The following is a 26,662-nucleotide window of genomic DNA, read 5'->3' on the forward strand; positions in this document are numbered from 1 at the left end:
GCAAAGGCTACTTATCTGTCTTGCACTTGGGTCTCAGAACCCACAGCACTTTTACTTACAGAACTCTTCTGAATTCCTATCACTGCAATCAGTTTCCCATTTAACCTCCAACAATTTGATCTTGTATGTCCAGTCTTTACAATGGTAACATGCTACTTTTCTTCCTTTACCTTTGCCTTCTACCTTTCCATATTTAATAGACTGGTGCCCTTCAACGGGCTCCTTGTTGGTAATACCTTTACCATCACTAGGTTTTCTATACCTCCAATTCCTTTGCTGATTCCCATATGATCCTTTTCCTACACTCAACTGTCTGTGTGAAATATCATAAGTACTGGCCAAAACAGCAACTTCCTTGATCTTTTTTACTTTGCCTTTCATCTAAATATGTCTTGATAGTTACTGGAATGCTATTTCTAAATTCTTCCATAATCATAATTTCTCTTATATTTTCAAAAGTCTTGTTTAACTTTAATGCCTTAAATCATTGATCCCAGAGAGTTTCTTTTTCTCTTGCAAACTTGACAAAGGTCCAATTAGGTCTCTTTCTTACAGTCCTAAACTTCAACTGATAAGCTTCAGGGATAAGCTCATAAGCATTTAATATTTCCTTTTTTATTATCTCATGCAGATTGCTCCTCTGATAAGCTATCAGACACAAACATTGCTGTACCTGACAAAACACTCTGTAATATTATAGTCCAAGCATCTCTTGGCCAATTCACTTTCATAGCTATTTTTTCAAATGATGTGAACTATCTTTCAACTCCATCCTCTGTAAATTTAGGCACTAACCAAAGATTTTTAGTTAAATCAAATTCCTCAAAGGAATCAAAGTCACCATCTGAATCATTATCTCTCCTTCCCTCCTTTATTCTAAGCTTCACTTTAGATAATTCATACTGTCTGGCTTCTTTCTCTCTCTAAAGCTCTCTATCACTTTCATTCTCTCTTTCCTCACTTGCTAACTTCTCTCTCTGAAGTTGGAGTTCAAGCTTTCACATTTATATTTCTTACAATCTCTTCATTTCCTTTTCTTGCTCCTTTTCCCATCAAAGCTTTTTTATTTCTATTTACTTTAGTCTGTCCTTTCCCTTTTCAAGCATTTTTTCATTTCTCTTCCTTTTTGTTTTCCTTCCAACTGAAGTCTTTTCAGTTCCATTTCTTTTTCAAGTTCAAACTTCTGCCTTCCCCTGTCTCTTTCCATATCAAGCTGCTTCATTTGTAATTGAAGTCTTACTACCTCCAGCTGTGACACACTAAGTTCAGGTGTCTCCTCCTTTAACTTTAAATACTGAGTAGGTACTTTAACCATATCAGCTTTCCAAGATTCTACTTTTAATTCTATCTGCATTTCATCTGCTAATTCTGTCAGTTGAGTTTTAGTCAAAGAATTCAAATACTTCATTTACATCTTCCACTCCCAGAAAAGTCTTAGCAATTGCCAAAGCCATGTTGCAGTCCAGCCACTTTAAAATCCTTCCAGACAAAATTCCTGAGTTCAGTACATTCTTCACGGTCGTATCCTTCAAATTCACAAATCCCAATTCAATCAAGGAATTTTAAAACCTTCAAAGAGCCCCCAAATTTGTTACGACCACAGCCAATGTTATTCGCTGAGCAAGCCAAATCCCAAAGGGAAACTTGTCTTCCTGACCATAACCATTTTTTTTGTATTTTGAAAATGACAGGAAAATTACTGTTCCCAAAGCATAGAATCCCAGTAAAACTTTAAGGATTTTAAAATTAAAAGATTTATTAACACAGCAAAGAAAATTTAAGCACATAAGATTAAAATTGCATTGTTAAAACAGTTTTGCAAAATATTCCCCAAAAAACCCATTTGGTCAGAACACAAGTAAACAACTTGGCAACAGCTCCCTTAAAGATTTTTAACCATAAAAATCCAGTAATATTACCCGAGACAAAGACTGTTGATACTTTAATAAAATATACCACAAGACTTAAAAAAAAGTCTTCCACTCTGCTGTGGAAATCCAAAGAAAGTTCAGAAACAGACTGCTTTCTGAAAACAAAAACTTTTCTGGTTTGAAACTGGATGGCTGCTTCAAATTCACAACTTTTCTCAGCACAGAGCAGGTCTCAGGACATTGCCCCCACACAGCTACCCCAACTCAACTAAACATCTCCCTTAAATATCATTTTTTTCCCTTTCATCCTAGAATCCATTGTCCTAAGTGCCTTTTTAACATACAGACACGCACACAGCCTTCTTTACATATTCCCAGAAACATTTAAATAATAACATCTATTTACACACCTCGCTCAACAGGAAAAAAATGAACATCATATTTCAAAAAGACGTTTTCATTTTTTCAAACTACTTCGTATTACTTATTATACTTATCTATAAAAAACTATTACACCATAGTATACTTGCATCAACTATGGATATATATACAATTCTTTTGTAAGAATAAAGTTCATTTCAGTCCATTCTCAATTCCCCAACATCCAAGTCCTTTTGAATTTAAGCTCTTGACAACGCCTCTGCAATTAAATTCTCTCATCCAGCCACTTGTATAATTTTTAAATTGAACGGTTACAATAACAAACCCCAACAGGACAGTCTGGCATTTTTACCTCAAAACTTTTCCAGAAACTTCAAAGGATTGTGGTTTGTATATACAACTGTCTCAGAAGAATTGTTTGCAACATACACTTCACAATGCTGCAAAGCTAAAACCAAATTTAAAGTTTCTTTTTCTATAGTTGAACATTTCTTCTATTGCACATTCAACGTCTGTGATAAATACCCCACTGGTTTCCCAAGTCCCAGTTCATCTTCCTACAGCAACACAGCACCAACACCCACATCACTGGCATCAACAGCCATTTTAAACTGCTTTGCATAATCAGGTGCTGCAAGAACAGGTGTAATGGCTAATACAGGTGTCAAACTATCAAATGCAGTCTGACACTCCTGTGCCAGACTCATTACAAATGCATGCATCTAGCATCTTTATCTTTCATCACTCAGTTCCCATGGACAGTCTCTCTGAATCTTGCCCCAGTTTAATTAAGCATGGACACACACACACTCATACAACCCACCCTTTCTTACAGAATACCACCATATTCCCAAAAAATATTGAAATAATATGATCCACCTTCACAATACGAGCTTACAAAATAGGAGCAGAAGTAGACCATTCAGTCCCTTGAGCCTGCTCCATCATTCAATAAGATCATGGCTGATCTGTTCTTATTACTAATTCCACATTCCCATCTACTCCCAATAACCTTTGATTCCCTTGCCTAACAAGAATTTATCTACCTCCGCCTTAAAGATATTCATTGACCCTGCCTCGACCGCCTTCTGATGCTGGGAGTTCCAAAGTTGCACAACCCTCTGAGAGAAAAAATTTCTCCTCATCTCTGTCCTAAAAGGACACCTCCTAATTTTAAAATAGTGCCCACTAGTTCTGGACTCACCCACAAGAGGAAACATAATTTCTGCATCCACCTTGTCAAGACTGTTCAGGATCTTATATACTTCAATCAAGTCACCCCTCACTCTTCTAAACTCCAGTGGAAACAAGCCCAGCCTATCTAACCTTTCCTCAAACACAACCCACTCATTCCAGGTATCAATCTAGTAAACCTCCTCTGAACCTCCGCCAACACATTTACATCCTTTCTTATTTAAGGAGACCAAAACTGCATACAGTATTCGAGATGTGGTCTCACCAATGCTCTGTATAGCTGCAGCATAACATCCTTAGATGTTCAATTCCTCCCGTAACAAAGGATATCATTACATTGGCTTTCTTAATTACTTGTTGTGCCTGCATACTAACTTTTTGTGACTCATGCACTAGAACACTTAGATCCCCATGAACCTCAGGGCCTGAATCTTAGGTTCGTTGGGTGCATGTGATTGGCAGGGCCGGAAGCGGACACGAAATGCACTTCATCCCGCGATCGGCCCCCCAAAAGCAATTTTGAGGTGTAGTCACAATTGTAATGTAGGAAATGCAGCAGCCAATTTACACACAGCAAGCTTCCAGAACAATGCAATAATGACCAGATAATCTGTTTTAGTGATGTGGATTCAGGGATAAATACTGGCCAGCGCATAAGGGGTAACTCCCCTGTTGTTCTTCGAAGTATGTCCCGGGATCTTTTACATTCACCTGAGAGAGTGGAAAAGCAAAGGGATGAATTTCAGATCAAGCCTGGAACAGGCCCAGATCTTCCGGTCTCTGGATCGTGGAGACCGGATGTATGACCCAAGATGTGTGTTGGGACGCAGAGTTCTGAAGGAGATAGCTGAAGAGATAGTGGAAGTGTTAGTGGTGATCTTTCAGGAATAACTGGAGTCAGGGAGGGTCCCAGAGGACTGGAAAATCGCTAATGTAACCCCCCTGTTTAAGAAGGGAGTGAGACAAAAGACGGGAAATTACAGGCCAATTAGCCTGACCTCAGTCGTTGGTAAGATTTTAGAGTCCGTTATTAAGGATGAGATTTCAGAATACTTGGAAGTGCATGGTAAAATCGGGCAAAGTCAGCATGGTTTCATCAAGGGCAGTTCATGCCTGACAAATCTGTTAGAATTCTTTGAGGAGGTAACGAGTAGGTTAGACAAAGGAGAGCCAATGGATGTTACCTACTTGGACTTCCAGAAGGCCTTTGACAAGGTGCCGCACAGGAGGCTGCTCAGTAAGATAAGAGCCCATGGTGTTAGAGGCAAGGTACTGGCATGGACAGAAGATTGGCTGTCTGGCAGGAGGCAGAGAGTGGGGATAAGGGTGTCCTTCTCAGGATGGCGGCCAGTGACTAGTGGAGTTCCGCAGTGGTCAGTGTTGGGACGACAACTTTTCACTTTATACATTAATGATCTAGATGAAGGAACTGAGGGGATCCTGGCTAAGTTTGCAGATGATACAAAGATAGGTGGAGGGACAGGTAGTTTTGAGGAGGCGGGGAGGCTGCAGAAGGATTTGGACAGGTTAGGAGAATGGGCAAAGAAGTGGCAGATGGAATACAACGTGGAGAAGTGTGAGGTCATGCACTTTGGTAGGAAGAATAGAGGCATAGACTATTTTCTAAATGGGGAGAGAATTCAGAAATCTGGAGTGCAAAGGGACTTGGGAGTCCTAGTCCAGGATTCTCTTAAGGTTAACTTGCAGGTTGAGTCAGTAGTTAGGAAGGCAAGTGCAATGTTGGCATTTATTTCGAGAGGATTAGAATATAAAAGCAGGGATGTGCTGCTGAGGCTTTATGAGGCTCTGGTCAGACCACATTTAGAATATTGTGAGCAATTTTGGGCCCCGTATCTCAAGAAGGATGTGCTGGCCCTGGAGAGGGTCCAGAGGAGGTTCACGAGAATGATCCCAGGAATGAAAGACTTAACATATGAGCAACATTTGAGGACGCTGGGTCTATACTCGATTGAGTTTAGAAGGATGAGGGGGGATCTGATTGAAACTTACAGAATACTGAAAGGCCTGGATAGAGTGGACATGGGGAAGATATTTCCATTAGTAGGAGAGACTAGGACCCGAGGGCACAGCCTCAGAGTAAAGGGAAGACCTTTTAGAACAGAGATGAGAGGAAACTTCTTTAGCCAGAGAGTGGTGAATCTACGGAATTCATTGCCACAGAAGGCTGTGGAGGCCAGGTCATTGAATGTATTTAAGACGGAGATAGATAGGTTCTTGATTGGTAAGGGGATCAAAGGTTACGGGGAGAAGGTGGGAGAATGGGGTTGAGAAACTTATCAGCCATGATTGAATGGCGGAGCAGACTCGATGGGCCGAATGGCCTAATTTCTGCTCCTATGTCTTATGGTCTTATGGTAATCCCGACACGCTGACCTCCATGGAATTATCTGGAAAGTTTGAACTTAAGTTGGGCAATTCCCCTGCTTCCCAGTACCCCTGGCAAAAGTCGGCGACTCTCATTTGGAGTCGGAGACTTGGGGCAGTTCTGCGACAATTACCTGAACAGTTACCCAGAAAATGCTAGACAGATTAAAACCTAGTCTAGCTCCTGGTAACTAAACAACTGACATCCCAATCATTTGCACTGACTCCCCAACGACCCCCTTGACCCCTGGACTACTCCCCTGACCTGAATTAACTACCCTCCATCCATTTACCCACTCACCCACCTACCCTCCTGCCACCCTGTCCATCAGCCACTCTACCCAACTACCACCTCATCCACCTGCCACCCGATCCACCTGCCACTCAACCCACCTACCGCCTCACCCACCTGCCACAAACCCCACCTATAACCCTATCCACCTGCTACCCTACCTACCTATCACCCTACCCAGCTGCCACCTTACCCACCTGCCAACCTGCCAGTCTACCCTCCTGCCACCTCACCCACTTGCCGCCCTACCCACCTGCCACCTCTCCCACCTGCCAGCCCTATCCACCTACCTGGTTACTACCTACCATCTCATCTACCTGCCACCCTACCCACCTGCCACCTCTGCCACCTGCCACCCTATACACCTGCCAGCCCTATCCACCTACCTGATTATTACCTACCATCTCATCTACCTGCCACCCTACCCACCTGCCACCTCTCCCACCTGCCAGCCCTATCCGCCTACCTGATTACTACCTACCATCTCATCCACCTGCCACCCTACCCACTGACCTCACCCACCTTAACCACTTCCTCAGTTACTTCACCCACCTACCCAACCTACCACCTTGCTCATTCACTCATTTACCCACTCACCTATTCACCCATTGACCAACATTCATCAGTTCACCCATTCACTAACATTCATACTGGACATTTCAACCTACCATATGGTAGCTAGAGCTGTAAAACAGGGTTGTCTTCGCCCTGATGCTGCAGTGGAACTGAACGTCCTGAGAAGCCAGGCTCAGAAGAGCCGGCCAGAAATGTGGAACGGGGGTGTCGAGCGTTGAAAAGTTCGAATGGAGCGGCAATCCGACGATGATTGCTGTTGCCCGGAAGATCCGCGCCTTTTATTCTAACACTGTAAAAAAAAAGAGCACAAACATCTTCAAAACACTGAGACTGTGAAATTATGTCATAGGGTATTCGCCTCGTAATGGTCCCAATCTTCCATGAAACAGCAATCATCATCGGGTTGCTTGCTCTGTTCCAACTTTTCAAAACCCCAAGACAGCTCCACATTTCTGGTGAGTTCTTCCGAGCCTGGCTTCTCCAGAAATGTGGAAGGTACAGTCCATTGGAGAACTCCATCGCAACGGAGTGGCGTCAAGGGTAAGGCTGGACATACCCTCTTTTTACGGCACTGGCTGGCATATGGTAAGTTTAAAGGTCTGGTGGTAAATGTTAGCGAATGGGTGAATGGATGGATGAGTTAATGTGTAGTGTGTTAGGGTGGGTAGGTGGGTGAGGTAAATGGGTAAGTGACTATAGTGGGTAAGGCAAGTGGGTGAGATGCTAGGGTGGGTTAGGTAAGTGGGTAAGTGGGTAACATGGCAGGTGGATGAGGTGGTAGATGAGTGGGGTGGTAGGTGCCTAGGGTGGCGGATGGGCAGGGTGGTAAGTGGGGATGGTGGAAGGTGGGTAGGGTGGTAAGTGAGTAAGTGGGTGAGGCGGGTAGGTGGGTGAGATGGGTAGGTGGGTGAGATGGGTAGGGTTGGGGTAGTCAGGTCAGTTTGGGAAGCGTAGTCAGGATGGAGTCAAGTCAGGTCTGGTCGGGTGGTTAGGTGTTAGTGTGGTCGGATGGGGTAATCAGGCCATGTCAAGGGGGTTGATCGGTGGTATGGGGGTCAGTGGGGTAGTCAGGGCTTTGGGTGGTACTCGTGGCAGGTCAGCGGGTTTGTCGGGGGGGGTGGGGTGCGTGGGTGTGTTGAGGAAGGAGTTGGAAGGTTAGAGTGAGTGATTGAGGGTTTCACTTCTATAGTTACCCAGGAATTAGACTAGGATTTTTCTGCCTAACCTTTTCCAGATAAATCTAGGTAAGTACATCGAAACTGCCCAAAGTCTCTAGCTCTAGCTCAGAGTCTTCTCTGGGTCAGGGACTTCTATAGGTTTCAACAATGCATATCTTGTGTCGTAGGTCCGGTCTTCAACGATCCAGAGACCACAAGATCTGGGCCTTTATGTCTCGACTGTATATTGACTGCATGGAGAAGTTGCTAGACATACCTGCAGTAATGTTGACATAGGCAGGATATTGGATTTCATGTCAGTAATATGATTATAAAGGACATTTCTTTGTTCACCTCACAAAAAGCATTGAGCCCACAATGGAGATGAGCCAAGACAATCCTTGTACTAATGCACCAATGTTAGCAGCTGATCATTCTGTCATCAGCATATCGAAAACTCATAATCTCATCTTGGTGTCACTCCTTCCTCTAGTGGTAGTGTCGCTACTCAGGAAAATGAAAAGTCAATGTGATGAGTTTGGTTTTTTTGCTTTTTCTTTCACAAGGTGTGGTCATTGCTGGCTAAGCCAACATCTATTTCCCATCCCTAATTGCCCATAAGAAGGCGATGATGAGTTACCTTCTTGAACCACTGTAGTTCATGTGCAATAGTTCAGCCCACAGTGGAGTTAGGAAGTTCCAGGATTTTGTCTCAGCAACAATGAAGAGATGGTAATATAGTGGAGATGGTGGCATAGTGGTAATGTCACTGCATTAGTAATCTAGAGGCCGAGGTTAATATCCTGCAGATGTAGGTTCAAATCCCACCATAGCAGGTGATGGAATTTAAATTCAATTAATAAAACCTAAAATTGAAAGCTAGTCTCAGTAATGGTGACCATGAAATTGTCATTGACTGTTATTAAAAATCCTCTGGTTCACCAATGTCCTTTAGGAAAGGAATTCTGCTGCTCTTAGCTAATCTGGTTGACTCTGAAATTTCCTTGTAAGAGACTCAAGGGAGATTAGGAATGGGTACAAATGCTGGACTTTGCCAGTGATATCCACATCCCATGAAAGAATAATAAAAACAAATATAGTCCCAAACCAGGATGGTGTGTGGTTTGGAGGGGAACTTGCAGGTGGTATTGTACCCATATATGAATTCAATGAATTCAAGGAGAAGAAATGCAAAGTGAGACAAGTAATTACACAGTGAGGACGTGCATGGAATTGCAATTTGCAGTAAGTTATTTTCTTGTTTGTAAACCAATGTTGTGGTCATATTTGGAACACTGTGTCCTGTACTGAGCATACTGTCTTTAAAGGGAATAAATATGCCTTTGGGAAGATCAAGAAAAGAGCACCAAGGATACTTTTCTGGGACGCAGGATTCTAAATTGCAAATAGAAGTGGAAAGATTAGAAGAATTTTTTTAACCATACAGTGGTAGATATATGGAACAAACTTCCATCAAGAGATTAATGTTGCGCTGATTAACTCCTCTGAAAAAAACAGCTGGAATAACTATCTGGCTAGGGACAGAAGTAAAAGTTTCTAGGATTTGTACAGTTAGAAATGATCAAATACTCTATGGAACACAATGTTTCCAGAGCTGCTTGAACCATGGAAATGTAATGCTATGGAATGCAAGCAAAGATGAATAATGTAGGTCCTGAGTTCAAATAGATAATTTAGACTTTCACTTGATTACCTTTAGGAGTCAATTTAAGGAATGTTCCCTCAACGGATTAAATAAATTGGATAATGTCAGGACAAATTGTTAGTTGAAAGCATGGGAATGAACAGTCAAATTATCCTTTTTGTTCGCTACTTCCTTATATAATTGATAACAAAGGAATCTGCATTGTTCCTGTGCATTAGCTCCATTCAATAATATTGTTAAAGTAAAATAACAGTTCATTCATCTCATGTGGAGAAGATAGAAAGGTCATTCCTTCTACACAGTCTTTCTCATGAACATCTTGCTGAATGCCACTCTGACTGGCAAGGTTGTGTAATATGTGGCACATCACAAACTGAGCAGACTATATATTTGAAATCCACTCCCTCCAGAGATCAAGGGCAGAATTTTCCATTTGACGTGTCGGGTGCACATTAATTGACGCGTGATGACGCCGGGCGTGCATCCCAAAGTCACCATGAAGTTGCGCGATATTTCGTTCGTCAGGCGGGCGCCAGAGTCGGCAGCTCTGTGCCTCAGGGAGATTGAAGCACTCTTTCGTGCTGGACCCGACTCTCCGTCCTCCCCTCGCCTGCACAGGTAGTGCTCAGCGCTACCGCTCATGATCTATGCAGCGTGGACCTTAATTGGTCTGCCCACGTGAAATCACGGTGCGGAGCCGATAGCGGGCAGCAGTCAGCTCCGCAACTGCCCCCGCCCACTCCCGCTGAGCCCTCCCGATAAATGGAAAATCCTGGCCCAACTTATTGACTTCATGGAAGAGTAAAATAAATCAGCATTTCACCCAATATTGCAATTTTCCTGCCTTCAAGTTATATTAAAATTGCCCCATATATATTTGAACTACGATGGATCAAATCTTTTGTGCATCTGGCTCAATCAGTGTTCTTGTAGCACATGTTTGTGTAAAGTGATAAGTTCAGATTGTAGCATTATGTTCAAGAACACAAGCTGTTAATTAGTTATCTCATTCAAACAATATAGGTATAAATAACTAGCTCAGAATGAAGAAGCTCTTGTTGTCACAGGTATTCTGCATATGCTGTGGGCATTCTTTTCTGGTAAACACAGGTCATCTACAAATTGTCTTGTGATTCCCCTATATATTTGTCACCCCCGTATCTCCATTTACAGAAAGCCCACAACACAGAGCATTTTTCAAAAGCCAGTAATGGTGAAAAGTGTTACGTCTCCCTCACCACTTTTCCATACTTCTGTGAACATGGGTGAACATTGTAGAGCACCCACATATTTCATGAATATAAATGGACATGGTATTTCATCTAATGTCAGAGTTAAGATCTCCTGATGAATGAAATGTTTCTATAATTCAGAAATTAATAGCTACTGCCACTTCAGAGCACTTAAATCACCTCCCAGTATAATACATATTTGCACTGAAGCCTCTGGAAATCCTGAATCTCAATATTTGTTGTTCCCTTGTTAGGCTTATAATGTATATTAAAATTTTTATTCATCCCTTTTCTTAAAGTGATACTTCTTCCTGTTCGTTCTTTTCTTATATGCCCATACCTTTTATGTTCCAGTTTTCCCTCCAAGAGATTGATGGCTGCAGTGGTAAGTACAATTGCCTTGCTTTCTGTCCTTTCTAAAGGATATTTTTTGTGTTCCATTGAAGCTTTGGTCAGGGTATGGATTAGAGCTAGTGCAGAGCAGGGAAGATATTTGGAATTTCCAGAGTGTCTAAAGATCATTAGATTTATGGTATTCTATGCAAAGTAAACATTGGAGAGCAGCGGTATATGGAAAATCAGACACGAGGGAACAATGATGTATGAGAAGCCTTGAGGGACTGATTGGTCTTTCCTTGTTCAACATTTCCTTATGTGCTGAGATTGTTCAAGTTAACCTCTATAGCACTTTAACAGTATGATACTCAATGCATTATTTTACTTTACATTCAAGAAATATACTTTTTGGCACATATGCCATTACTGGATTGTGGAGGATCACACTGAAGAAGCATATGGTGGAAACGAAATACGCTTGTTCCTGTTGGAGAATTAACGTATTGTCAATGAACTCTGAAAATGTGTTCATGTTTGTTGGGTAATAGGAAATAAAAGAGGGCTCAGGACCTCTGGATGCTTTCATCAGAAATGTTTCTGATACCAAGATGTAGGCGGAAGGATTTTGGAGGAATTATAGCTCATGTAGGAGGGAGCTCAGGAGACCAGTAAGGAGCTGACAAATGCATGGATGAATGTTCCAGATGCACTGAGAGTGAAATGAGGATACAGGAGGGCAATGTTATGGAGGTGACAAGGATGTGGATTTTTTAGTTCAGCTCAGGTTAAATCAGGACATAGAGGTTATGCACTGTCATGTTCCCTTATGGGAAAGGAAGGAAACCAGGGGAAAATTACAGAGTGTCAATGGATGTCAAACACAATGGTTTAATTCTTGGTGATGTTAATGTCCTTGCTCGTTCACAACTTGACATCAAATAAGAATTTTTACTGAATCCTGGCGAATATGGGGCCAATGATGATGCAGAGAATATTGTTAGTGTATATATATAGATATATATATATATGAGATGAAAGCGGTCCTCATGTCAATTTGCAAATAAAAAAAGGCAAGGTGCAGTATGCAAACAAGGAAGAGAAGAATGAAACCTTATTCAGGTCAGGAGGAGAAGATATGCTACTAGCTGAGTTGGGACAAGTAGGACTGAATCCAAGTAAGAGCTATGCCATGGAAGCAGATGGCAGAGAAGAAATAATGGAAAAAGATTGAGCAGTCAGCTATATTAAATGCTTTGCAGAGGTCAAGGAAGACAACCAATGTATAACACACCATAACCACTATGCTAAGCAATGCCATCAGTCACCTTGACCACAGCAGTGTTGGTATTTTGAGCATGGTAGAAACCAAAGTGGAGGGAATCAAACAAAGAGTAATTGGAGAGAAGGACATGCAACTGGGTGATAACAACAAGTCTGAGAAACATAAAGGGACAAGAAAGGCTATCAGTAAGGGATAGAAAAATCAAGGGTGGATTTCTTAAGGAAGGGGATAATGACAGCATTCTTGAAGGGTGAGGTCAGACTCTGAGGCAAGGGTGCATTTGATGATATCATCAAGCACTGGGCTGAGGAAAGTTAGTTATGGGGTTAGTTAGGTTAAGAACTAATTGAAGGAGCAAGAAGGATGATAATCTCAGGTAGCAGCTGCGTTTGGTGAATGCAGCGGAGGAAAATGGATAGAAGTTATACAAGAGCGATCAGGAATGCAGGTTGGGTGGGCATTGGCAGGGAAAAATAGTATATCCAAGACTGAGAGCAATAGATTTTTGGGCACTAAGGGAATCAAGAGATATGGAGATAGAGCAGGAAAGTGGAGCTGATATAAAAATTCAGCCCTGGTCCTATTGAATGGGTCAGCATGACTTACTCCCACTCCTATTTCTTATGTTTTTATGGAAGATAAAAGGAGGAGGTAGGGAGGCTGATCCAGGGGAGGAGGCACCTGAAAGGAAAATGCAGCAATGAACTTCTCACATTGTTGGAGGTGAGGATGGGGGTGCAAAAGAAGGGGATAAGTGGAGATGGTTTAATATCAAGAGGAGGAGGCTAGATAATCCTAGAGTAGAAAAAGGATTTGGCAGTATTGCCTAAGGTAGTCCAGCCGCATTTATTGGTGAGTGAGGAGGCCAGTTATGTGCCAGGTGTGCTGACGTCTGTGCACTCAGATTTAAGGACAATTCAGCCTTAAATATAAACCTAGCAATCTGAATGTTTTCGTCCCAGAATTACTGAACTTTTCAGTGTAGGACAAGCTGAAGATTAATGCTGTAGCAGTTCCGTTCTGCAAAGAATTATAGCACAAGCTCTGTTTATTCATTTGTCATCAATAAATCAGTCATTAATACTCAATTAAAGTGTACTCATATCCATAACAATTCCTGCTAACATTAAAATAATGATATAATGTCACAAATGGGAACTGAAAACAAATGAAACATTCAGTGAAAGTTCAACTTATTAATGGATCTTATTTCTAATTGACTTGGCAAGTTTGTGAATATTACTTTAAAATGTGCAAAGATCAAATGTCATCATGAGTGGAGCTAGATCAAAAACACTTCAGTTATGTGGGGGAATGCACTTCCCTTTAAATTTTTGCTTTTCAAGATGATGGATAGTAGAACTGGGAAATAAAACATTTTCCATTTTAGGCAACATTAGTCACTTCAAGGCCAGGTAGAAAACAGTTAGACACAGCTCCATATTGCCTGAACTCAGTCTTAACAAAGTGCCTGAACTCCAGCATTGAGGATCACTTCATTATTGCAAGGGTTGATGTTTTCCTTAACAGTCACTCTGAGCGATTAGCAATTAGCAACAAATTTGGGGTAGCTTTTTCCTAAGAGGTGGTGAATATTATAAACTGGGCTGAGCCTGCCAGAACTCACATTATAAAGAACTGAATAGAAAGAAAAGACATACGTCCCAGTACTCTGTATTGGATTTAAGCCTGGGTCCCAATGGTGAAAGTCCAGGGTGTCAGCACAATGGCATCCAGAAAAATATTTCATTAATACAGTATTAAGATCCCAGGCCAAACATGTGTAATGTTCTAGAGGAGATTTTTTTTTTTTAGAAAAAAATATCCTTTTGTTGCATTACAGAATCAACTGGGCAAAATAAACAAAAATGAAAAAATCAATTGTCCCTATGGCTAAGATAAAGCTCCAGATATTTTGGAGAAATGTAACCAAATAGTGGACATCACTGATGTGCTGCAGCTGATGGCCTTAGTTCCTGAAAGGATCGTGAACATTTTCTTTTGAGGGACTTTTAGTCTGATACATATGGCACTGCAAATCAATGATCCTCTTGAGAAATTGGGCTGCATAAAAAGGTTAGATTTTTGCTACATTTGATATGATAAAAATATTTACAGTTAATATAATGAAAAGTCCAGGCAATCAAAAAGTTGTTTACATTAGAATTGTGACTAATTGTGCAGGATTTCTTTCTGGTAAAATAAAGTAAATTAACAGAATTGCTAAAGTGTTTATTGTACATATCACTTTTATATTTCATAATGTTTCTCTACTATTGCTGAAAATAGAGGCAATTTTTGTCGAAGCTTTTCATCTTGCACTCATCAGGACAATTCACTAGAATACCAAATGTAAAGGGAACAACAATTTATACTATATGAGAAGAGAGTGCTGATTGGTTGGCAAGGGGACTCTGATTGGTAGAAGAACTGCCATGAAGAATGCACCACTCGATGGTGACTGAGTGCTAACTGCCAAGCCTTGTTTGAAATTTAACTCAGCTTAACTCTGATTGGTCACAGCATTGCTCTGAGGAATGAACCATCAAATGGCTGTCACTTATTTTGGTTAGCTGAAACAGACACATTGTGTGTACTTTTTATTTCTGTCTGCAAATAACACGGCCCTGTGTATTATAATATGTAGCTTCCAGTACATGCAAATGCACCACTCTGCAAGCCCAACTGAGAATCTTAAATTAGTTGTCAGTGTAATTCTTAGCACACTGAGGATTATTTAGCAAATGTTTTCCAATCACAGAATCACATATAAGGTTGGACACTGTGTTTGAGTTTTGCAAGCACAGCTGGTTGATTACGGTCTGTACCTTGCCCATTGTGAACAGTGGAAGTGACATGCTGTTTGATATGATCCACCAGTCTTTGGGACGTATGGCCTACATACCTAGCATCACACTGGCACTGAAATCCATATACCACATACTCATTTGTGCGATAGGCAGAACATTTTTTTGGCTTGACGGCAGCATGGTGAATACCACTCGTGTTGCTACTGCGTAGTAGCAGCATGAAACAGCTGGCCCATTCTCCATGGCAACACCTCTATCAATCAGAGTACACTTGCCAACCAATCAGCACTCTCTTTTCATTTGGTATAAATTGTTCCCTTCACATTTGGTATTTTCTTGCAATTATCCTGATGAGTGCAAGACGAAAAACTTTGACGAAAAATATATTTTTTTTCAGCAATACTCAAGTTCTGTGCTACCAAAGTTTCTTTAAAGAAAATGCTACTCCTCAGTTTATTTCCTAGTCTATACTCAGTTATTTGATTTTTGTTAGTGTAGTAATAAGGTATTACATGGTCGTAGCATTCCCAAGTTAATCTATGGCTATTTAGCAGACTGCCACTGTAAATTTGGTGTGAGAATGCTGGAAAGTCCAGAAACTGGGTTGATTCCCAGACACGTTGAGTCTTGTTCTTGCACTGAACCCTCTAATGTAGCCTATTGGATCTGGAACTCCTACCCACTCTATGATAGCCATTGTTGTAGGAGTGGATGGGGCCCGAGATGGAGTAAGTGTATCAATCTTTTTGGGGAGGAGGTGGCATAGTGGTTTTGTCACTGGACTGGTAATTCAGAGACCCAGGGTAATACTCTGGGGACTTGGTTTCGAATTCCACCATGGCAGATGGTGGAATTTGAATTCAATAAAAATCTGGAATTAAAAGTCTGATGATGACAATGAAACAAATGAATTGTTGTAAAAAAAAACTCATCTGGTTCACTAATGTCCTTTAGGAAGTAAATCTGCCGTCCTTACCTGGTCTGGCCTACATGTGACTCCAGACCCACAGCAATGTGGTTGACTCTCAAATGCCTTCTGAACAAGGGCAATTAGGGATGGGCAATAAATGCTGGCCTAGCCAGCAACACCCACATCCCTTGAACAAATAAAAAAAAATCCCACTCTTGATCATTATGCAGTGACCACTTCTGGAAGTGAAACTTTTGCCAGAGGAGGATGCTTGGTTTGATAGTTTTTGTGATTGAATAGCCTGCTAACATTTACTAAACAAATTCACACTTGAAGAATGACCACAGGATGAGGTACCCAATGGTCACCAATGCTGTTCAAATGTACTCGATCATAATTCACTGCCTTCAAAAAATAGTATGATAATAGGCAAAATTGGAGGGAAAAATACTTCAAATAGCATGACAAAGTGGCCTTGCAAATCTATGAATATTCAGCACACTCCCACTGTAACTTTGATGGGAATATTCTGGAATATCCAGGAACTACCAAATCTACCAAACCTGCATCCTCAATGCACTCCATTAAAGTGGTGAGACCTGGACAACATATGCTAAACAGGGAAAACGGCTGAACAGTTCCCACCTTCACTGTCTCAAATGTATGCTCGGCATCTCTTGGCAGGACAAGGTCACCAACTCAAAGGTCCTGGAGCATGATAATTCCATCAACATGTACTCGTTGCTAAGCCAAAAACATTTGCACTGGCTCAGCCACATTCATTTGATGGATGATGGCTGAATACCCAAAGACCTCCTGTATTGTCAACTGGCCACTTGATTGTGACCTCCTAGGCATCCATACCAGGACATCTGCAAGTGAGATATGAAGATGGCAGATATTGACACTGACAACTGGGAGACAGTGGCTGACAGCCGTGATCTCTGGAGGCTGACTGTTTGGAAGGGCATTGGAAGAGACAAGCGGAAATGAAAAGCTCAGCTGGCCGAGAAAAAGAGCCCAGAAAAAACAGAGGCCAGTGAACCGTGCAACTTCTCAAACCACTGTCTTCCTCTACAGCAAATGCAGCAGAGACTGCCATGCTATAGTGGCGCTTCTGAGCCACACCAGGTGATGCTTAACACTCACTTGACCAGCATGGTGCAAACCATCAGTTTACAAAACAGAAGGCTGCCACTAAATCCGGAAACTGGGCTGGTTCCTGGATACAATGAGTCTTGTATGAAAATAAAGTGGTAAATCTGCTCCCAAGCTTTTCTGGAGTTCAGTGTGCATTACAAGTGCTAAGTGTTAAATAGTGAGCTATTTAGGGGAAGGAATATGATAATTTCTCCTGACTTGACATCTTGCAATATTTAAACTTAAGTTTCAACAATGCAGTGCTTGAATTTTACCTGATCTGAAACAAAGATTCTCCCTTGAAATCAAATGTTCATGCCTACTCACTTAGGCATGAACACAGCCTATTGAGTACAGCTATAGTACTATTTACAGAGAATGTTTCTGCCCAGGCCCCAAGCTCTGGAATTCCCTCTCTACACCTCTTCACCTCTCTACCTCGCTTTCCTCCTTTAAGACATTCCTTAAACCCTACCTCTTTGACGAAGCTTTTTGTCTTCTGGCCTAATAACTCCTTATGTGGCTCAGTGTCAGACTTTGTTTTATAATGTTCCTGTGAAGTGCCTTGGGGTGCTTTGTTATGCTAAAAGCGCTATATAAACATAAATTATTGTTGTAATAATTATGAGTACTATGAGTTTATGGAAAAATATAACATTGCATATCAATCTCACAACTCATAATGGGGAAAGATAGTCACAAACTATGAAGTTTATAATATGAAGGTTGTATTTTTTTCAAGGGGCAATATCCTAAGGACATAACTTGGATGACTCTGAGTGAGGGTTTCTAGCTAGTGACATCATGCAGCAAATACTGTAGCTTCAGAACATCATGATTCAGATAGTATTTACAGTAGAAACGGGGTAAAAATTGAACTTCACTGCACTCAGTTTATGAATGTAAAACAGGCATAATGAGGCCATATTTGAGGGATTCATTTCCTATGACCCAATTGTGCCAGAAAGGCATCCAACCCAATATTAAGTTAGGAAATTTTCAGGCTTCCTTGGCATTTACCTAAAATGGGCCTGATGCCACTTACATTTGTAAATGAGGAACTTGATGCCTGTTTTAGGCCCCCAGAGTGGGAATCCTGCTTTGCTTGGGATTCTTCAGTGGCTGCCAACGAAAGGTCAATCTTTAATAATAACTGAACAAGACTGCTCCCCAAAATTCATAGTACTCATAAGTATTACAACAATAATTTATGTTTATATAGCGCTTTTAGCATTAAAAAGCACCCCAAGGCACTTCACAGGAGCATTATAAAACAAAGTCTGACACTGAGCCACATAAGGAGTTATTAGGCCAGAGGACCAAAAGCTTCGTCAAAGAGGTAGGGTTTAAGGGATGTCGTAAAGGAGGAAAGCGAGGTAGAGAGGTGAAGAGGTGTAGAGAGAGAATTCCAGAGCTTGGGGCCTGGGCAACTGAAGGCACAGCCTCCAATGGTGGCACAGTTTAAACAGGGGATGCACAAGGGGCCAGAATTAGAGATATCATTGGAGGACTGGAGGTTTGGAGGAGATTACAGCGATAGGGAAATGTAAGGCCATGGAGAGATTTGAAAACAAGGATGAGAATTTAAAAATCAAGACATTGCTTGATTGGGAGCCAGTGTAGGTCAGTGAGCACCGTGGTGATACAGGAACAGAATTTACTGTGAGTTAAGGCACATGCCCATTTCTTGCTGCCTCTTCAACCTCTGCCAGGGCTTATCATAGGGACACTGTTGATGAAGCAAGCAGCACAACAATCATCCATTTAAAATGATTGAACTGGCTGAGGTAGCAGTTCAAGTAGCTAACCAAATAATGTAATTGAGCTCCAACTCCAATTTTGGGCAAGTTTCAGGACTCCCATTTCACAAACACATTGCTGGCATCCTTCTGGTTAAGCATTTGAAGACAAGTCTGAAACAATTTGTACCCCAGTCATACTATTTGAATTATACTGAGTGACATAATCAACTCGATAATATCATTGATAGCGTATAGTTTTGAGGGGGCAATTCAATGAACGTTGTGAAATATGAAGAATTTTATATCTGCTGTGAAACGTGAAATAGGTGCATTTTCATAATTTGCTGTTTATAAGCCTCAGTGGTTAGGTCAGCAGAGTTAGAAGTTGAACTATGATATTTTGGATGAAGACCAAGGGAATTCCTCTGATGCTGGTGCATATGGTTTTGAAAGTCATGTGATACCGAGGCAGAATTTGTCTAGCGCTGTGTCTCTCAGAATTAAATTAGAATTCAAGGTCATAAAAGTAAGACGATATGTGCTATATTCATCATGCAGTGAAGGATTCCAGAGATTAGTATAAATGTGAATTGGTGTTACTGTTTATGACAATGCGAGGTTCAAGCTAAGACTAGTTGGAATGGAATAATGATCTGTTCAGTTTCAAATGATAAAATTCGACAATACCAAAAGCTTCTTATAAACACATCAGAAGCAAGACGACAATTAAAGATGGGGTGGCATTATTAAGAGATGAAGAAACAATATTATAGTGCAGAACAAAGAAATGGCAAAAAAGCACATATCTTGTTGTGCCAGGTAATTAAAGAGTACTTAATCTCACTTTTCTCGTGAAACTGCAAATATCAGGAGATATAACATCAGCTGAGAATGGTGTCTACTAACCAGGGATTTATAAAGGGCGAATCATGGTGCATTCATTCAATCAACATTTTCGAGGTAATTACTGACTGCGGGGACGAAGGAATTGCAGTGGATATTGTGTTTATTGGGCTTTCTTTTTGTTTGGACTTGCCAATCACGTCAATTGCGCAGTGCCAATTATTCTAAGTCTTCAGCAAAGCGGCAGGGCAGAAGGTTTTAGGCCACATTTCACCAATTCCCACTGCTAGAAAGCTCTGCTTCTCCAAGGTCCCCGAACCACAAGCCGATGCGCCCAAAAGAAATAATTCAGGCCTTAAAACCTATTCTGGCATGAAGGCCCGAGCCCTGATATTCTCAAATAATGGCAGATCATTTGTCACGTTTAAGGCTGCGGCATCCCGAAGAATTGATGGAAAAATGACAAACTGACCATTGTGTCAGACCCAGGCTTGTGATTTCCAGTGGTTTTCAATGTCCGGAGCTACTGCCAAGACTAATTAGATGACAGCCTACAACTGACACTAAATGTCTTTCTTTGATATATCGGTTGTAAAAGGTATATCCATATCGGCTACATTAATGGTATTAGTCCATTTATACATTGAATATTCATTGAAACAACTTTGCTTGACCGTCTTGCCTTTGCGTTTGATCGGGGTATCGTGCCAATTCAAACAACCCGTTATTCGACCCTGTTAACTGGTTATCAAGTGGACAACCCTCCCAAAAATACCTCCCCCTCACCCCGTTAAAGCACTGGTTTCTATTTCCCCAGTGCTCTCACTTGAAGCAACAGGGATCGAATTGTCCCCACCCCTAATCGGTTTGGGAAGTATGGAAAGCCCAGTTCAGGAATTAAAATCGCCCCATCTCACTTCCCCTGTCTGAGGTTCGGATGCGCCGGTCCGGGACTGAATCTGACCTGATGATACGCCATTAATCTGCTCAGTCCATGGGACTTCTCCTCGTTTACGAAATCAATCATTTCTCCCATAAATCTTGTCTGCGGGCAGTCATTTCCATCTCCACCTGCACAAACAAGTCCAAGAACAGAGAAAACCAGCCTTCATAGATCCAGCACGGCTGCCTTTCCAGTTTCAGAATTTACTGTCCAGTTGTTTTACATTCCATAAAGCACTGGTTCTGGTGTTATATTCTCTGAACGCTAAACTGCGGCATGCCACAAGTAGCGATTCAGGCAGCAGCAAGGTGCGAGGGAATAGTCCAAATGACATCGAAAATTTCAGAAAGGAAGGAAAACTGATGGAATCAACGAATGGGGACATGTCAAGCCTGCATTTACCTCACTTGTCGAAGAGAATGTGTTTTTGTTGCGAGCTCTCTCTGTCTGGATACTGGACTCACATCATCATAACACATTAATGTGAAGGAAATGAGCGCAAGGTGTAATCATCTCCCTCGAATCTATCACACTCTCAGGAGCAATCCCATCAGGGCAGGTTTTCTTCAGAGCCTCACAAAGGGAGCGTTCAGCCGAAGTCTGAAACACGGTCAGAAGGTACAAAGAGTCTTCAGATCATTGACTCAAATGCAGTTCCTTTTTTTGTTAATTTAGATATATCAGACTATTGACAATGAGATCCATTCAGTATTCCTGACTGGGTTTGCACATTGAGCCGGCAACACAAAGTAGAAAGTTCTCGCATTGCACATACAGATTTCCAAATCCTAATGGCGCTTTTCCTGCGGGATTAAAAATAAATTTGGACCATTAAAAAAAACAAGTAACAAACGCACATAAATAACCTGATTTACAAACCCGAAAGGTACGTTTATCTGGATGGGCACTGTTGTCCTATTCTTGTTACCTCAAGCCCATTCCCAAAATGGAATAAAAGTGCAAAGTACCTTCTGAACCTTAATCGATAGATCAATATTTTTCTTCCTTAAAACATGTCATGACAAAGAAAGGATTTGCATTCATATAGCGTCTTTCGTGGACCCCAGGACTTCCCAAAGCGCATTGCAGTCAATGAAGTACTTTTGCATTGCCCACTGCTGGAATGAAGTAAATGCAGCAACTATTACGCAGGAAGATCCCACAAACAGAAATGAGGTAATGGTCAGATAATCTGGGTTTTTTTTGAGGAAAGCTGTGAGGTTCATATTAAAGAAATTAACGGTTTTAAACTTGATCTTAGCTGAACCTGTTGACACTTTGCTCTCCTTACAAAAACGCTTGGTGCAAAGTAAACTATAGAAACAGGTGAATTCATACTGAAACCCATTGACTCAGACCGGCCTCTGAATACTTGGGGACATCGCAACAGAAACCGGACACACGGCCCGGTCTTTTCCATCACTGTGAAAGGGGGTGAACCGCATTGTCACGGCCACATATTATAGTGATTATTGTGAAACGACTCAGCATCGAACAGAAACTATCTCTAGGCAGTAGAATTATTAAAAATCCATTCGGCTTTTTAAAATTAAAAAAATCACCCATTTTCAGGAAACTTTAATGTCAAATCATTCTAAAAAAAACACTAAATAATGAATGATTACTTTTTCCTCTCTAACATGCACATCCTGAACTTTACCGAAAAATTATGAAGAAATGGATGTCACGTTATATAGATTGGGTTGGAGTGTTTTCAAGGTTGGTGTTGTAGACTAGCCACAGAAAGCCGAGTTTCTTTACCCGTTTGGGGGAATATAAACTGAAGAGAAAGATTTGAGCGGATACGGCGTTTGTCAAAATCTAGTTGTCCCTCCTTTCAAACTGCCAGGTCACGCCTCCAAACGAGCGTGATAAATTCCGGGTGTCGCAGCCAGATCGCAGAGTCTTCAATCAAACTGAGTCGAGGAATTCATTCCAGCCGAAAAGCTCCACATTCCTCACTTTTTCCGAGTCTTTGCCATCATTACAAGCCGAGTTGCAGAAGATCGTGGCGATACCATGTCCACTGGGTCCGTGAGCGATGTAGAAGACCTCCAGGAAATGGAGGTGCCGGGAACAGAGGAGGAATGCGATGGGATAAAGAGAAAATCGACCAAGGGTTTCTGCACCTCCAACGACAGCAACGAAGATAGCTCCAACTATGAACACGAGTCCCCAAAGAAGGGCAGGGGGGCTTCGGGAAAGAGCCGCAAGACGGCCTCCAAGAAATCTTCTCTGAATGGGGTGACCCAGGAAGGGAAACAGATTCAGCGGAACGCAGCGAATGCCAGGGAGAGGGCCAGGATGAGGGTGCTCAGTAAAGCCTTCTCCAGGCTCAAAACCACCTTACCCTGGGTGCCACCAGACACTAAACTCTCCAAGCTCGATACCCTCCGACTGGCATCTAGCTACATTGCCCACCTGAGACAGATCCTAGCCAACGACAAGTATGAGAATGGCTACATTCACCCAGTCAACCTGGTAGGATTCCATCTTCTGACAAAACGAAGGGTTTTTTTAAATGGGAGTTATAAAGGCCGTGTGTGTGTGTGTGTGTGTGTGTATGCATGCGGGAGTACATGAACTTGATGTTTCTGTGCTTTCGTATGTGTATCTATTGATCTATATATGTACGCATGTGGGTATGTGAAGAGGCTTGGTTGTATCTATGTGAGCGTGTGCGTGTTTATGTGGATGTGTTTCTATATATGTGTATGTGTGCATGTATGTGAGTGATTGCGTGAATCGGTTTGTATATAGGTGGATGTACACGAATCAATTGACAGAGCTCCTTCCCAATAAATCAGTCCTTGTGCATTCAGACCATTCTGCAGTTTTGCCTTTATAAAACCGATCAGACGTTAGCCGGTAAGCAAAACAGGGCTGTGGCTTGACATGGAAAACTCCGAGCCAGCAACGATGCTGCTTAACCGAAGCAGAAAGCCCCTCACAATCTAGGAGTTAAAGATTCTTCGTGGTCAGAATAAAAATAATTTCTCTAAGCAAAGTCACCAGAAGTCGGAACTTTAACACGAGCTTATTTTGGCTCCATGTCCGAAGCAGTGGCAATTTAGTGAATGGACTTTTAAAAATCTACACGCAGAGTAAAATATACTCCCAAATTGAATTGGAATTTAATACGGTGCGGAAGCATGAATTAAACGAAACGGCAATAACTGAAAATAAAAGTAATCCTGTATAGGTTTCCTGTAGAAATATTGTATGCAAATTCCAGTTAAATGTATAAGAGTTTGACATAAGATGCATGGCGAGCTAGCCTGGAACACAACCTAAAATGTGTGCACAGTATAAACTTCACTGCACATGCACTTCACAATTGTCCCGCATAAAACATGCACATTGTTTTTAATTTGCAATGGCCAGTTACACATCAATTCGGTTAAAGAATAGCTAATCGATCTAGTTATATTGTAAACGGTGGGAATGCATGTTAGGGTTTTTAAATCTACCGTGGTCTGGGGCGGAATTGTCTCATTTTATCGTGTCCTATTTGAACAATAATCTTCATTCGTGTATTCCTCTCCTCTGCACAATGCTCTCAGCTTTTGCTGTCTTGTTGCTGCACTGAAACAAAAAGGGGAAGTTTGTGGAAAAAAACATTGAGCGCAGATATTGTGAAGCTTCAGTGGATGCTTGAATAATAGTGGGTCACACAAGATCTGTTTGATACTTAGCAATAACCTCATTTTACCCGCTTGACTCATTTTCTGGTCATCTTCCCCCATTTTAATTGAGAACAAGTTGATTCCCTAGGAGATTTCCAATTATACTAGCAAAGGACAAGAGTGCGGACTTTAACAGTCCCTCCTTTGCTGGGGGAAATACGGATATGCAGTTTCTCGGTTAAAATGTCAAGATTGCTGCAAAGTTTAAATCATCTTCAAAACTAAAATCTTCAGAAAAAATCAGTTGAACACTTCCCGGTTTAACGAAGCAAACATGGACTAGAATTCCCCAGGACCGGAGAATTTAGAACATCTCTCTGAATATCCTAACAGTGTACAATACTAGTATATCTTCCAAATTTTGTGCACATCTAATTTAAATAAGTAATAACAAAGAGGCATGTATTCCTGATTGCTGACCTCTTGGTGATTATTTTTTTAAATGTCAATGTTACACTCCGCTTATCGATAAAGGTAGAAAAATTGTGCAACTGTATTGGCTTGTAATTGACACAATTCTCTCCCCACACCCCCCCCCCCCCCCCCCCACCACCCCCAATAGTTATTCCCTTGAAGCGTTTAAAATCGATACCTTTTAAACAGATTTTCACCTGCAATATTTTAGTAAACTTCCTGAGAAAAATCCTTGGTTTCGTTTACGAAATACTTAAGAACACGATTGAGGATTGAAGTTCGTGAGATATTATCAGGTGTCGGTCCACGCTCTGAAAATGTTAAAGCGGGGCTAGTTTCAAGAATGAACAACGCCAACTAAGTCGGTCCTTTATAATATGTGAATGGTGCGAATAGGGCCTGCGGCAACAACAAGCGATAAGCACACAGTCTAAAACCAACCTGTTTGGATATCTGGAGTGGATTTGTTGCCTGCTGAACTGCTTGCAACCCACAACCCCTGAAATACAAATTTAAGCCGTTTTATTAAGTAGAAGGCGTCACCGATGGTACACACACACACATGTATAAACATGAAAACAATCAAACCAAGAGGAACACTTGAAACTGCATTTTCCGTTGTCTAAACTATGGTAGTGATTTGGGGCACACCTTTGAACATGCACAACACTTGAATTTCAACGTCGTTATTTTATACTTTGCTTATAAGGTAAAAAGTGTCAATAATCAAAGCTTCAGTTCCCATGCAGTTTCACCCACTTGCTTGCGAATGCTCAGTGCTAAATGGTGACTGGTTTCCGTTAGTTTCTGGTAAAGGTACATAAATGACCTTCCCTTGGGCAGGTCGGTTTAGATTTAGATGGGAGGAATTTTATCTCTTTAGTTCATGTTGTGCTGTTTCATTGGAATAAAATCGTTTGCACTATCGAGGTAAACCATGATGTGGAAAACTGCAGGCGGCACTGGGTTCGGTCCCTTGTTCTGTTGAACAGAAAACACTCAACATGTCCTTCCTTTTTATTCCAGACGTGGCCGTTTATGGTGGCAGGGAAACCAGAGAATGAGCTAAAAGAGGTTGTGAACACGGGCCGTTTGTGTGGGACTACGGCGTCGTGACTAAGAGGAAAATAACCGTTCAAACAAAAGCCGGAGGATAAACGAGAAACCGAAAACGGGAAAGATTGAGCGTAGAGGCGGCCGGAGCCCTGTCATCATCTCAGCCTGGGCTCTGTCACCAGAGAGCGTCCTTCCACTCCTATCATGTCGATACTGTTCCAGTACTTTGCTGGTCAAAGTGCCAAAGGGATTTTTACGCCTTCATTTATAATTGTGACAGATTTTAATGTTGTCGTGCAAGATAATGTAGGTATGTTGAATTTCTGAGCTGACTTTGATAGTCAGTCGCTGTGTAAGGAAGCAACATATAAAAGATATATATTTTCTTTAACCACAGGTCATTTCAAGTCATGTAAATAAAAGTTTGCTTTATATTTAAACGTCTATAGCCGTGTTGGGTATATATTATACTCTTTCTCACGTCAGGCCAGATATATTTGGATGTGTACTCGCATGTTCGCGCTGATTGATTGTCTATGACAGTCTGTTTCCAACAGATCCCAAACCTCGACAATAGACGCAACCAAGTGACAACGGGGATGATTTGTTTATTTCTTCCACTAAAATGGATAAGCAGGAGATATCTCGTGTTATTGAGTCAGGCCTCAAAGAAAACAAACAACTGCGCTAGCTCTGCATCATTGGAGTTTAGATACGATTGCTGAGTCTGTGCGAAAGGAGAAGTG

The 26,662-nt window shown here is 41.5% G+C and overlaps 1 protein-coding gene across 1 annotated transcript; it reads left to right on the forward strand.

Moving 5' to 3' along the window:
• The first annotated feature begins 22,475 nt into the window (after positions 1 to 22,475).
• tcf21 (transcription factor 21) lies at positions 22,476 to 26,360 on the forward strand. The gene is made up of 2 exons (XM_078542390.1): positions 22,476 to 23,241; positions 25,887 to 26,360. Exons 1-2 carry the CDS (start codon positions 22,780 to 22,782, stop codon positions 25,974 to 25,976), a joined length of 552 nt encoding a protein of 183 aa, XP_078398516.1. The 5' UTR covers positions 22,476 to 22,779; the 3' UTR covers positions 25,977 to 26,360.
• Positions 26,361 to 26,662: the final 302 nt, after the last annotated feature.

The sequence above is a fragment of the Cetorhinus maximus genome, chromosome 5, assembly GCF_964194155.1.
Source record: "Cetorhinus maximus chromosome 5, sCetMax3.hap1.1, whole genome shotgun sequence".
Lineage (NCBI taxonomy): Eukaryota > Metazoa > Chordata > Chondrichthyes > Lamniformes > Cetorhinidae > Cetorhinus > Cetorhinus maximus.

Bases quoted from the DNA above. Each gene is read 5' to 3' on its own strand.
- tcf21 (XM_078542390.1), top strand. From the start codon at position 22,780: ATGTCCACTGGGTCCGTGAGCGATGTAGAAGACCTCCAGGAAATGGAG. The intron at 23,242-25,886 runs GTAGGATTCCAT...TTTTTATTCCAG, and splicing joins ACATTCACCCAGTCAACCTG to ACGTGGCCGTTTATGGTGGC.